At 40.6% G+C, this 13,429-nt stretch overlaps 1 protein-coding gene across 4 annotated transcripts in view; it reads right to left on the bottom strand.

The window, feature by feature from the left end:
• Nucleotides 1–867, bottom strand: part of LOC138751799 (uncharacterized protein C10orf67, mitochondrial-like) — a 207,618-nt gene extending 206,751 nt beyond the window's left edge. For 3 of the 4 annotated variants that reach the window (XM_069914605.1, XM_069914606.1, XM_069914604.1), the window contains exon 1: nt 744–867. In XM_069914605.1, the coding sequence (XP_069770706.1) occupies nt 744–832 (89 nt within the window). In that variant the 5' untranslated portion in view covers nt 833–867. The remainder of the gene's footprint in view (nt 1–743) is intronic. The other variant, XM_069914607.1, reaches the window with a different exon arrangement.
• Nucleotides 868–13,429: the final 12,562 nt, after the last annotated feature.

Here is a 13,429-nt window from a genome sequence, read left to right as displayed (position 1 = left end):
CTATGAGGCGTGTGTGTGCTGACTGCAAAAGGCACGAGAAGTTACTCAGCGTTCTTCCTGTTAATGGGTCAACAGCCTGAAGTACCCGGAGTGATTTTTAAATTGGCTGAGAACACATTGTAAATTAGACACAGCAGCAGGCCCTTCCGACTCACGACTCCGTGCCACCTCCCCCGCCCCCCCCCCCCCCCACGCCAATTAACCAACGTTTTTGAACGATGGGAGGAAACCGGAGCAACCAGAAGAAACCCACACTGACACGGGGTTTCCTTACAGTGCACGCCGGATTCGAACCACTTTTGGACACCCTTGCTACGTCCACAGTGATTACAGGTTCTTCTTTCCTGAGTAATGAGCTGCATCAATATTTGCTGTCCTCTTGCTGAACCACCAGCTATAACTCCAAAGGGATGGGCCAGCTGGAGCGGGAGAACAGCACGGGCTGAAAGGCAGTACGACTGGCTTTAAAGTACTACTGGCGCTGGGGCTGTCGTCGCATGACTCCACTCTCGCCACCACCGTCGGGGCAATTAAGGATGGGCCTTGATCTCCAAAAAAATCTTTAAAGAACTACAAATAGCGGGTAGGATGCAAACCCAAAGATTGAGCGGAGAAGGGATATAAGAAACAAATAGAACTTTTACATATATATATATATATACTTTACTGGTGGAGTTGCCAGCAAATAATAGTTACAGATAAACGGCTTCACTTCTAAACAAGCCGACTCCGAACAACATTACCCTGATAAACAATTTTCTCCAGTGGGATAATCATTCAGTGGGACCAAGTCGCGGTCTGTGCGCTCAACCAGAGAATTGGGCTTCGCCATGGAGAAGCCGGGTCCGTTCCCGTTCGGCGCCGCTGTCACCATGGTAACAGGCGGGGGGCGGGGTCTAGCCTTCGCGCGCGTGCGCAGAAAATGCCTCGTTAATTTTGCCTCTGGTGAGGGGACACGGTGAGTTTGCTTGAGAACTTTGTAATGCGATCTTCGACCTCGGTTATCCGCGCACCTGAGCTGTGCAGTAGCTCCGCGAGTTTGGAAACTGAACTCTGCATGGTTGGGGACCCACCAATGGAGATAGCAATCTACAGTTTCATTCAACTAAAAACTTTCCCTAACAAAAAGAAAATAACATCGCAACACCACTGCTTCAAGACATCATTTTGTAGAGTTAATTATTGAAATGATATTGCTGTTTATTTTTTGAAATGAAAAAAATAAAGACTAATTTTGTAAAGCATCCAGTATTAGGAGAGAGGATTGATGCAATTGAAAAAGCAAGGCAAACAAAGAACGCATCTTTTGCACCTGCGCTTTTATACCTGGAAAGAATATTTTAAAAATACATACATCTTCGAGAAGAGAGATGCCTAACCACAGGACGTTATTCTGAAATGATAAAGTCTACAGAAAATGGAAGTTTCCAACTCTTTCCCCCAAAAGCTGAGAATTCTGGAATTGAAACTTCCAAGATGGAACAAAAGAATTTTACTTGGCAGTCTAATCAAGAGTCATTGAATGGAATTAAAGATTGGGCAAGATCTAATCAAATAGTGGGGAAAAGAGCCTCAGGAATGAATTGTTCATTTTGTTGACAGTCGAACATTGGCAGAATCATGCTCCTCATGAGGACCATTTTATAGTTTGCTAAATTCCTAAAATATTTCCTTGTAAAGTTCAGCTATTGCAATAACTAACTCCATAGCTATTGAGCTGACATTTGCAAGAGAGTTTTCATTTTAAGTTTGTTTAGAATGTCCTTTATGGCTTCCTCTACATTGGAGAGACTGGGGGCAGACTGGGAGATCAATTCGCTGAGCCCCTTTGTTCTGTCTGCATCAGTGACAGTGACTTCCCAGGAGCCAACCATTTCAGTTCTGCATCCCATTCCCAGACTCACATGTCTGTCAATGGCCTCATGTATTATCCCACCAAGACTACTCGTAAATTGGAGGAACAACACATGATTTTCTGTCTGGGCACTCTCCATCCAGATGGCATTAACATTGACTTCTCTGGTTTCTGCTAACATCCATTCTTCACCCCCTTCTTTCTCTACTCACCTAGCCATCCCTCCTTACCCTGCTTGCTGCTGTGCCTTCCCTCCCTTCTCCACCTTTTACTCCTGCCTTTGGGACCATGCTCCTCTCCCCACGCCTCACCCCTTTACCTTTTTGTTCAGATGCCTGCCAATGTTTTTCCACACCTTGGTGAAGGCTCAAGCTGAAAACATTGGTTATGTACCTATCTTTGCTATTATAAAGTATACTGTTTGACCTGCTGAGTTTCTCTAGCATTGTGTTTTTACTTCAATCACAGTATCTGCAGATTTTTGTTTTACTTTGTGACCTTTGCATTTTCACAGAATATGAAATAAATGCTGAAAGATTTGTAAAAGATTCAGTGAAATTAATGGTTAATTTAGGCTAATGCGTGTTATGACCAATCAACTCAACTTCACTTTCCATCTTCCTGTAAAATTCATGAACAAGTATTCCTCAATGGACAGCTGCTCTGGTTGCCTCATACAATTAAACAGAACATTCCAGTTGTCAAATATGTTAGAAACTCATTACAGTAAAGGAAACTTAATAACTTTGTGAATTATCGATTACAAGAGAGCTAAAACTCAGGCAGTGTTTAACTCAAGCTATTTGATATTAAGTTCTGAAATCTAGTATAAATGAGATTTAGAAATGAATTTTAATATGTATGAGTGTGCGTTGTTTCTTAATTGTGGTGGAAATGGCAGGTCACTGCTCCAATCCCCCAGCTTGTACATTTAATTGGAACCACTGGGGTTCTTTTTTTATAATTTTTTATTTAATACTTCACCGTGAACTATGTTCATAACAATATATACAAATATTCAGCATTAAAATATACAGTAACATTTTCATTTTTACCCCTTCCTTCCACCCTCTATAACTTAAAGCAAGAAATGAAAGAGAGAAAGAAAAAATAAACAATAGAACACAAAAGAAAAGAAAAAATTGTGTCATCCAAACTTTCATATTTAAATATTTTTGTACTTGTATCTTATCACTTTAAGAGATGGTCTGAAACTGGCAGTTTCTAATATACTCTATGTATGGTTCCCAAATTTGTTCAAATAAAGCATATTTGTCTTTTAGATTGTAGGTAATTTTTTCTAATGGAATACACTTGTTCATTTCTATGTACCTTTGTTGTATTTTTAAGGTTGCTTCCATTTTCCAAGTTATCATAATGCATGTTTTTGCTACTTCAAGCGCAATCATAATAAAAAAAATTTGAGCCCTGTCTAATTTTAGGTCTAATTCTTTGTCTTTTATGTTGTTTAACAGGAAGATTTTTGGATCTTTTGGTATCCTATTTTTTATAATTCTATTTAATATTTGGTTTAAATCCTCCCAAAAAAATTTCACTTTTGTTGATGTCCAAATTGCATATAATGTTGTTCCAATTTCTTGTTTACAATGGAAGCATCTGTCCGATATTGTTGCATGCAAGCATTCTTGACAAGAGATGTAGATTTGTCAATATTAATGTAGTGGGTCAGTCTATGTAAATGCAGCAGAGCCTTTAAAATGTGCTTCTTAATAATGTGAACTTTAAACAATAATATTGTCTTGAATTTTTATTCAGTTTTTTCCCCAGTGTAGTCTAATTATTTAAGATTAATGAAAGCTCAAAGATCAGATTTATTGTCAGAGTACATACAACCCTGGGATTCTTTTTCTTGCAGGCCATGTTGAATTCCTACTTATTGGTAGTGCAAATAAAATTGTACTCAAGAAAAGATATATATAAAATAACAATATACACATAAAAATGTAAATAAGAAGGAAGTACAATACAGAAAATAAATATTCAATAATAAATAATGTGCATTGTAAGAGTCCTTAAATGAGTGTCTGAGTTTGTTGTTTAGGAGTCTGATAGTGGAGGGGTAACAACTGTTCCTGAATCTGATGGTACAAGTTTTGTGGCACCTAAATCTCTTTCCTGTTGACAACAGCGAGAACAAGCATGTCCTGAAATGGTGTGGATCCTTGATGATTGCTGCTGCTCTCCAATGGCAGCATTCCATGTCGATTTTCTCGATGGGGAGAATTTTGCCTGTGATATCCTGGGCTGTTTCCATTACCTTTCATAGGGCATTCCACTCAGAGGTATTGTTCATGATACAGCGAGTCAGCACACTTTCTACTGTCTACTGCACATCTGTAGACGTTTGTCAAGGTTTTTGATGTCATACTAAACCTTTGCAAACTCCTGAGAAAGTAGAGGCACTGACGAGTTTTCTTCTCGATGACCTTAACGTGTTGGGTCCAGGAAAGGTCTTCTGAAATTGTGACTCCCAGGAATTTTAATTTGCTCAACCCTTCCACCTCTGATCCCATTGGTTGCTGAATCATATACCTCTGGTTTTCCCCTCATGAAGTCCCAATTAGCTCCTTGGTTATGGTGACATTGGGTGTGAGACTGTTGTTAGTACACCATTCAGCCAAGTTTTCAATCTCCCTCCTGAAGTTAACATTCTATTATGGAACGGGTTAATAAAATTATGATAAAATATATCTTAAAATGGGTAAGAGTGTGCGATTTAGTTGTTAGATCACATTTCACAAACAAACGCCTCAAATGCCATGCAGGAGTCAACTTCATGTCTCCAATTGGCTTTGGTGAGACAATGGGAGAGAACTTTCACATGAGAGTTTTACAAGCAAGTGCTAATGGATCAGCATGTTTATACAGGGCCCAGGGTCAAGAACCAAAAATATTCTGCTATTAAGACTGATGCCAGAAGTTTAAATTGCTGGTTGAAGGTTGCTGTTCTCTAAGGGGTCATGTGGTTTTGCAAACAGAAAGAAAATGTTAATTCTTTGGGAAAGAGAGAGAGAGAGACTAAGAGATTCAGCCACAGTTGGTGTTGAAGACTGAAAGTTTGCAGACCTGCTGCAAGCCCCATTTCAATATGGGTTTTGAGTTCCGAGTTTAGCCGATTATAAATCTCTGTAGTCAATTGCAGAGATTGTGGCTGGTTATTGTGCTTCTTCTGAAGTAGGGGGAAAAGAACTCTTTGTGGTAACCTGGAAGAAGACGTTATTTCTTGGGGACATGTTTCTTCAGAAAGACACTTCAGTGGCTGATTGAAGGAGATCAGTTTGTGTGTGTGTCCAACAAACAACGAATATCTCTCTGAAACCAGCAAAGACCTTCCTGAGCGGTAACAATTTAAGTTAAAGCATTAGAGCCTGGTGAAGATCATAAATGTTTAATTCTGTGCACAGCTTGGAAGATTGCCTGATACCAGTGAACTTGGAGAAGTGAAAAGTGAATGAATGGGAAGTGCAAAAGAACTTTCCTGAACACATAAACATTACGTACATATGTACTTTAGAATTAGAAGGGGGTTAAGTTAATAGTAATCAGCATTGGTCTTTATTATTCTGTATTAAAAAAATAAAACCATTTCTGTTTAAGTAGCCATTGTCTTGGTGAATTTCTATTGCTGCTGGGTTTTGAGTCCTTTGGGCTCGTAATAAGACAAACAGTTTACAATAAAAATGATGGTGAAGATAGCAAAATAGGCCACTCTTCTATCCCTCCACTCTAATACTTTTCCAATTGACCTTTTTCTGTAAATCTTGTACTGTACTATGGTACTATGTTTTAGATGTTTGGAGTAAATGCCAATTAACATTTTTACTTTACTTTTGCATTTCAGTTTCAAAGAATATAGCAGGCGTCGTACCAGTTGGAACTGTAGCAACTAATTTTCTTGATTCTGAACAACAAAGTAAAATTGCACTTTTTGTACAAATTTCCTCATTGTTATACTAATTATAATAGGCAATACCAGCAAATCTGTACAGTGATAAGATACTGAGACAACTATATTTTAAGAAGATACAAGAAGCAATCATTTTACCTGTTTTACATAAATCTACTTGGAGAATCAAATTTAAAAGTAATAAGAAGTGGATGCTTTTATATTCTGCCTATTTTCAAGCACACTTACTTGTTTTATTAAAATTTCCTCAATAAAACAGAAATCTGCATTCTATAATTGCGTACCAAGTGGATTCTTAAGATTCCCGGAATTTGCTGGTGAAAAACAGAAAAAGAACAAATCTGTAGAACTGACAGACAAATTTACCAATAATAGTGAAGCTTTCTTAGTGTAAGCCATTTTCATAAAATAAAATGAGGAAATACTGTAAAGATTGAAGCTAACTTTGTAAATGTTGAAGATAATTTTCCAAAATTAACAAGTGACTGTGTATGTGCTTTCGGGTCTCCACAGATGTATCAGCATGGGTTCTACTAATGCTGTTACGTTTTGGAACTTTGTAAGAGGATTATGATGTCTGGCAGCAGAAGTTGCAAGCACAGCAACAGTTCCTCACATAATCTCCAGCAACAAACCGAGGAAATAACATCTAAGGAGTTATTGAAATACTTAACTGAAAAATAAGATGTACTTCCATTTACTAATTTTGTTTCAGAACCTCAGAATCTGCAGATTATTTGATTGCCAGGATAGTGAAAATGTTCAAATATTGGGCAGTGCGGTTGGTGTGGCGGTTAGTGCAACGCCTTTAAGCACCAATGATCGGGACCAGGATTTGAATCTGGCGCTGTAAAGAGTTTGTGTGTTCTCCCCGTGTTTGCGTATGTTTTCCCTGGGGGCTCCAGTTTCCTCCCACCTTTTGAAACGAACTAGGGTGTAGGTTAATTGGGTGTAAATTGAGCAGCATGGACATATGGATCAAAATGGTCTATTACCAAGCTGTATGTCTAAATTTAAAAATTTTAATGTAAAATTCCTTGAAAAAATATAACCTATAATGATAATGAGGTTATTGTCACATACATCGTACAGTGTTTCTTATTTGCTGCAACCGAACAGATCTTTAGAAAAAAAGCTATAATAGTATATTTAATCGAATTAAGAGAATATATACGTAAAATAGATAGATAAAAATATTCACAGTAGTAGAAGTGCAAAAAAAATGATGCAATAATGCAGACAGTCTTTTTGTGCTCTTGGAGCGATCCATGATTACTGTAACAAAGGGAGGTTAAAGAGTCTTGTCGCTGTCAGGAAGAAATGTTCTTGGACCATAAACCTGACTCAAAACCATATAAATGGTGAAGAAGCATGCAAAAAGACACTGAACATTTTGATAGATGTTTGTGAAATCAAATGGTAAATAATAGAAAGGATGTAACAATGCTTCAAAGAATCTAGCTGTCCCATGAAGCTTCATCTGCCCAATTGATGACACAGTTCAGATGCCAAGACTCATTAGTCATCTTATACCCCATAGAACCTTAAATGGAGTCAAATAACCCTTGACCCCCCAATCAAGGGTTCCTCAGAAAGAAGATTGAGTATATTTTTGCATGTGAAAGGAGTCAAGAGGATATGGTAATCAGGTGATAAAATTGACTTAAGGCATGACATTACCAGTGATGACGAAATAAGCAAGAGTATGGTAAACTCCTGCTAATGCTCTTCAAAATTTATAAATATAAACAGATTGAAAGTAAAGCAGACAAACTGAGGAAAAATATCATTATGGGAAATTCTTTCACAAGAATTTCAGGGAAAGATAGCAGAGGCACTCTACACTTAAATAATTAGAAAAAAATGTACCAGTATACTGGCATACCCCAAGTATAGCATCTTTATTCAGAAAGGAAGATCTATCTCTGCAGTTATTAAAGGACCAATTAACTTTTTTGATGAAGGGTTCTGACCTGAAACATTGATCGTTCTGTTTTACCCACTGATGATGCTTGATCAACTGAGTTCCTCCTGCAGATTGTTTTTTTTTGCTCCAGATCCCACCATCTGCAGTCTCTTGTGTCTTTGACTTCTTAAAAAAATAATTGGTAAACAAAGAAATGGAATTTTTGCCAAAAAGTACCTCAAAATCCATATTGTAAAAATAAATAATTAACAAAGACTTCAAAATGAAAAGTCTCGTATAAGCAATCACACTGAATTCTCTGAAACAATAAAGTAACGAGAAGATGACAGAATTTATCTAGATTTATTGGCCTATTTAGATAATCACAATGTACATCTCAGTATTAGAATATGAGGTAAAATTCTCATAAACATTTTTCACTTTTTTCGAGAATTATATAAGACAATGTTGTGACCAGCTAGCTATCCATTTTGTCCCCAGACAAAATACGTGGAGTATATTCTTTAGTTTATTGTGTACCACTCCTTTCGGTTCCTTTTGTAAATCTAGATAAATTATTTTCTTTTTAAAATGTCTCATATTCTGCATTGCATTATATAAAAGCTATATAATTAATTAATATTGAAAAGATATACACACGTCATATTTCTCTATAAAATTAATAAACATACTTTTTTAAAAAATAATTTATCTAGATTTACAAAAGGAGCCGAATGGAGTGGTACACAATAAACTAAAGAATAAGCTCAACGTATTTTGTCTGGGGACAAAATAGATAGCTAACTGGCCATAACAAAAATCTGGAAAGAGGATTATAGACAGAATTGTTGAAAACAAATGTGTGGATGATGTGAAATGATAGAAATAGATGAACAGAAGTAAGAGGAGTAGGCTATTTGGCCAGATGAGTCTGATCTGCCATTCAATAAGATCATGGCTAATTTAGCCATGGACTAAGCTCCATAACTCTTAATTTCCCCCATTCAAAAATCTATCTCTGTGCCTTAAATATCCTGTGCCTCTTCTATTTAATTGGGCAGAGAATTCTACAGATTCACTACTCTCAAGGAGAAACAGTTCCTCCTTACCTTAATCTTAAATCTGTTCCCTCAAAGTTTAGAAAATTATGAGTGGCACAGATAGCACCATCAGAATATTTTCCAAGGGAAAATTTGATGAGTTTATTGTCATATAAATTGTACAATGTATATCTGCCCGAAATTCATACTTGCTGCAGCTGGAAAGGTACTTGCAAAGAAAAACTAAAATAGTAAACTCATTGAATGAAATTAAATGAAACAATTGATAGAGGCCCAGAGGACCCCAAAACATAGCAGCAAAAGAAATTCACCAAGACAAATGGTCACTTAAACAAAAGTTGCTTTTAATTATCTTTAAACATGAAAACAGGATCAAACTTTAAGGAGTGAGGGGCCCTCAGGAAGTCAGCACCTAAAAGTGGTTGCTGCACGGCTGCCATGGTGAACTTTCAGATGAACCGGCAGTGCCCGAAATGGAGGGGCATGGAATGGGTGCCAAAAGTCCAGATACTGGAACCGTTTACCACCCGGAGTTCTCAGCCCATTTTGCCACAGCGAGCCTCGAGGCTAGTGGGGGGGGGGAATGATGCTGTATTGTGCCCTAGTGTCCACTAAGAAGTGTCGGCCTGACAGAGAATCCTCCTAGATATGGAGGAGGTTTTTCAGATGGACAGTCGTCGCATCCATTAATGATGGCCAGTCTGGCTATTTCCCTGGAACGTGCAGGGGGAGCGGCATTGCCGGGCATCGGAGCCCCCCGTTGATGATAAATAACAGTACAGCTCACCAGTGGGACGTCTCGTTCGGTTGGACGGTCGGCACGATGGCTGGTCGGTGTTCCTCATGGCTGGGTGCTGTTGACGTGGTGTAGTCACCTGTTCAATCAAAGCACCCACAGCATGTCTGCTCGGGCGGCCATCTTTCTGGGGTCCTTGAAATCTTCCTACGCGATGAGCAGCCGGATATCCTCAAGAAGTCTCTCCAGAAATATTTGCTGGAACAGCGGGCAGGAGATGTTGGCATCGCAGAAAGCGAGCATGTCACTCATGAAGGTCTGTCCCCCAAACTGTCAACATGCAGCAGACAGGCAACGCATTCGTGCTTTGAGAGCCTGAAAGTGCGGGTTAGTAGCTCTTTGATGGCCATGTACCTTCCTTGTTCTGGGGGATGTTGGAGGAAATTGATAATCTGAGCTGCCGTGTCCTGGTCGAGGGCTCTGACCACATAGTAGTAGCACGTGTCGTCCTCAGAGATCTTTCGAATGGTGAACTGTGCCTTGGTTTGCTGGAACCACACCCATGATTGGGCAGTCCAGAAGTAGGGCAGCTTCAACGCTATGGCGTTGATCTCAGGTTGTTGCTCCATTGTCGGGTCCAAAATGCCATTTGGACCAGTCGGGGGTCACCACTGCTACAGCCAGATTATAGCTCACAGCTAAAGCTCCTGGACTGTAGCACAAGACATGCGGAAGAAAGAAGACGTGCACACTGGTATTCGACACTGAGTTTATTCAGGGGCAGCTCTGCCTTTTATAGTGAGCTTGGCCACATCACTACTGGGGTGTGGCTTGAGTGGACGGGCCAATGATTAGTCAGTTTCAGCATTCAGGCCATGATTGGGCCCTCTGGGATCCGCCTGCAGTGATTGGCCAGTTTCATCATTCCACTGGTGGCCTATGGAAACGGACATCTAAGCCTATGCGAGGTCTTGCCAGTCGCCATATTTGTTGGCCATTTCCGGTGTTGGGCCAAGGCGTGGGCCACTATATCAAGGATTTATGAGTATCTAAGCTGATCAATGAAGATGAAGATAGATGTCAATGTAATTATATGATTATCCTGCAATTTAAGATGAACATAGAGCAAAAGTGTAATAGTGCTGAATAATTTAGGTGAAAGAATTATCTCTAAAGTAATCTTGGGATACATATTTAAAAGTAAAACACGCAAGTCTGCAGACTCTCTGGTTGAAGTAAAAACATAATGCTGGAAAAACTCAGCTTGTCAAACAGTGTACTTATGTAGCAAAAATAAAGATATATTATCAACATTTCGGGCTTGAGCCCTTCAAGTTATGTGAAATGTCAGCGGGCACCCAAACAAAATGGTAGGTGGAGGGGCAGCAGGAGGAGGAGCACAGTCCCATAGGCAGGAAGTAATAGATGGATAAGGGAGGGAAGGCACATCAGCAAGCAGGGGGAGGAGGGATGACTCTCTGTATGGAGAGAGAAAGGGGAGGAGAGCTGGAGAGAAGTCAAAAGTAAAGGGAAGGGAGGGAGAAAGTTAGTAGAAACTTGAGACATCATTGTTAATGCCAACCAGTTGGAGAGTGCCCAGATGGAAAATCAAATGTTGTTCCTCCAATTTACAGGTGATCTTGGTGGGTCATGAAGCCACGGACAGACATGTGAGCATGGGACTGGCCACTGGGAGATTCCTTTCACTGATGCAGAGTGAAGGTGCTCAGCAATCTCCCAGTCTGTGCCCCATCCCTCCAATGGAGAGATGGCCACAAAGGGAGCTTTGGATGCAGTAGATAACTCCCGCGGATAAACAAGTGAAGTGTTGCTTCACTTGAAAGGACTGTTTTGGAACATGAAGGGTAGTGAAGGAGGTGTGAGCTCAAGTGTGGCACTTCCTCTGGGCAAAGGGAAAGATGGTAAGGGAGGTGATTGGTGGGGAGGATTGAGTGGATGAGGGTGCCATGAATGAAGTGGTCTCTACGGAAGGCAGAGAGAGGAAGATGTGCCTAGTAGTGGGATACTGTTGTAGAGTGTCTAATAGTGGGATACTGTTGTAGATGGTGGAAATTACGGAGGGTATGTCTGGTTGTTAACTTGGCCTGTGACATCATGGGCACCAGACTTCACTCCATTGAGGATATCTACAAGATGTAATGCATAAAGAAAGCAGCCTCTATCTTCAAAGACCCCCACCACCCAGGCCATGCCTAGTTCACTCTGCTATCATTGGGAAAAAGGTACAGGACCCTAAAGACAAGCACTCAGCACAAGAACAATGTCTTCCCTGCTGCCTTCAGATTCCTGAATGATCAATGAACCAAAGACACTGCCTTACATTTTGTGGACTTTTTTTTGGTAAGGTGATATATATGAATGCTTACTCTGTGATGCTGCCACATAACAACGAATTTCATGACTTGTTCATGACCATAAATTCTGATTCTGATATTTTACCCTAACCTCAACTTTGCTGGTCTATCTCCAACGACACTCCCCTTTCTTGATCTCTCTGCCTCCATCTCAGGAGACAAACTTTCTGGACATTTTCTACAAACTCCCACAATTCCCTTGACTACTTCTTCATATCCAGTTCCCTGTAAGAATTCTATTTCTTTCTCTCAGTTCCTCCATCTCCATTGCATCTACTCCCAAGATTAGGTCCTCCATTTCAGATAATCTGAAATGTCCTCTTCTTCAAAAAACCGTGGTGGAAACCCTTCTGCCACCATCAACCCAGCCCTTACCTGTATCACCTTCATTTTCCACACATTTGCCCTAGCCCTGTGACCCTAGATGCAACAAGAAGGACCTGTACTGTGCTGTCATGTTCTATGTTCTATGGGTGGGTTTAATACTTTTTTATTCAAGCGAATATGGGTCAGCACAACATCGAAGGCCAAAGGGCCTGTGTTCTATGGGTGCAGAGGAGCCAGGGCAGATGAGTGGGAAATGGAGGAGATGTGGGTGAGGGCTGAGTTGATGGTGGTGGAGGGAAAAGGCAGTCATTTCAGATTATCTGAACTGGAAGACCTCATCTTGAGAACAGGTGTAGCTGAGACAGAGAAATTGCGAAAAGGGAATAGAATCATCGCAGGGGACTGGGTGTGAAGAAATGTAGTCAAGATAGTTGTGGGAGTTGGTGGAATTTGTAAAATATGTCTGTGGAAGCTTGTTTCCCGAGATGGAGTTAAAGAGATCAAAAAAGGGGAGAGTGTTGCCTGAGATCGACCAGGTGAGTTTGAGATCGCAGGTGGGGGGAGGGGAGAAGTTGTCAGTGAAGTGAATGAAGTAGACGAGCTCATTGTGAGTGCATGAGGCTACCCCAATGTACTCGTCAATACAGTAGAGGAAGAGTCGAGAAGCCTTGGTTGTGTAGGTTTGCAGCATGGATTGTTCCACAAAGCCGACAAACAGGCAGGCATTGCAGGGACCTTTGATTTGAAGAATGTGGGATAAGTCAAAGGAAGCCTCTGCATCCAACACATTATCCTCCGTAATTTCCGCCACCTACACCAGGATTCCACTATGAGGCACATCTTCCCTTCTCACCTTCTATAGAGGCCATTCCCTCTTTGACTCCCTTGTCCACTCATTCCTCCCCCCGAATCATCCCCCATCTTCCACAAGGCTGCAGGAAGTGCCACACTTGTGCCAACACCTCCTCCCAGACCACAATTCAGTGCTCCAAACTGCCCTTTCAAGTGAACACTTCACTTATGTGTCTGCAGGAGTTATCTACTGCATCATGTGCTCCATTTGTGACCTTCTCTACATCAGAGGGACCTGGCGCAGACTGGGAGATTGCTTCGCTGAGCACCCTCATCCTGTCGTCATCAGTGACAGAGATCTCCCAGTGGCCAACCTCTTCAATTCCACACCTCAAAACTCCCATGCTCACATGGCCTTGTACTCACCAAGACCACCTGTAAATTGGAGG

This window comes from Narcine bancroftii, chromosome 1 (genome assembly GCF_036971445.1).
Source record: "Narcine bancroftii isolate sNarBan1 chromosome 1, sNarBan1.hap1, whole genome shotgun sequence".
In the NCBI taxonomy this organism is placed as follows: Eukaryota; Metazoa; Chordata; class Chondrichthyes; order Torpediniformes; family Narcinidae; genus Narcine; species Narcine bancroftii.
This window is presented reverse-complemented; position numbering and strand designations above follow the sequence as displayed.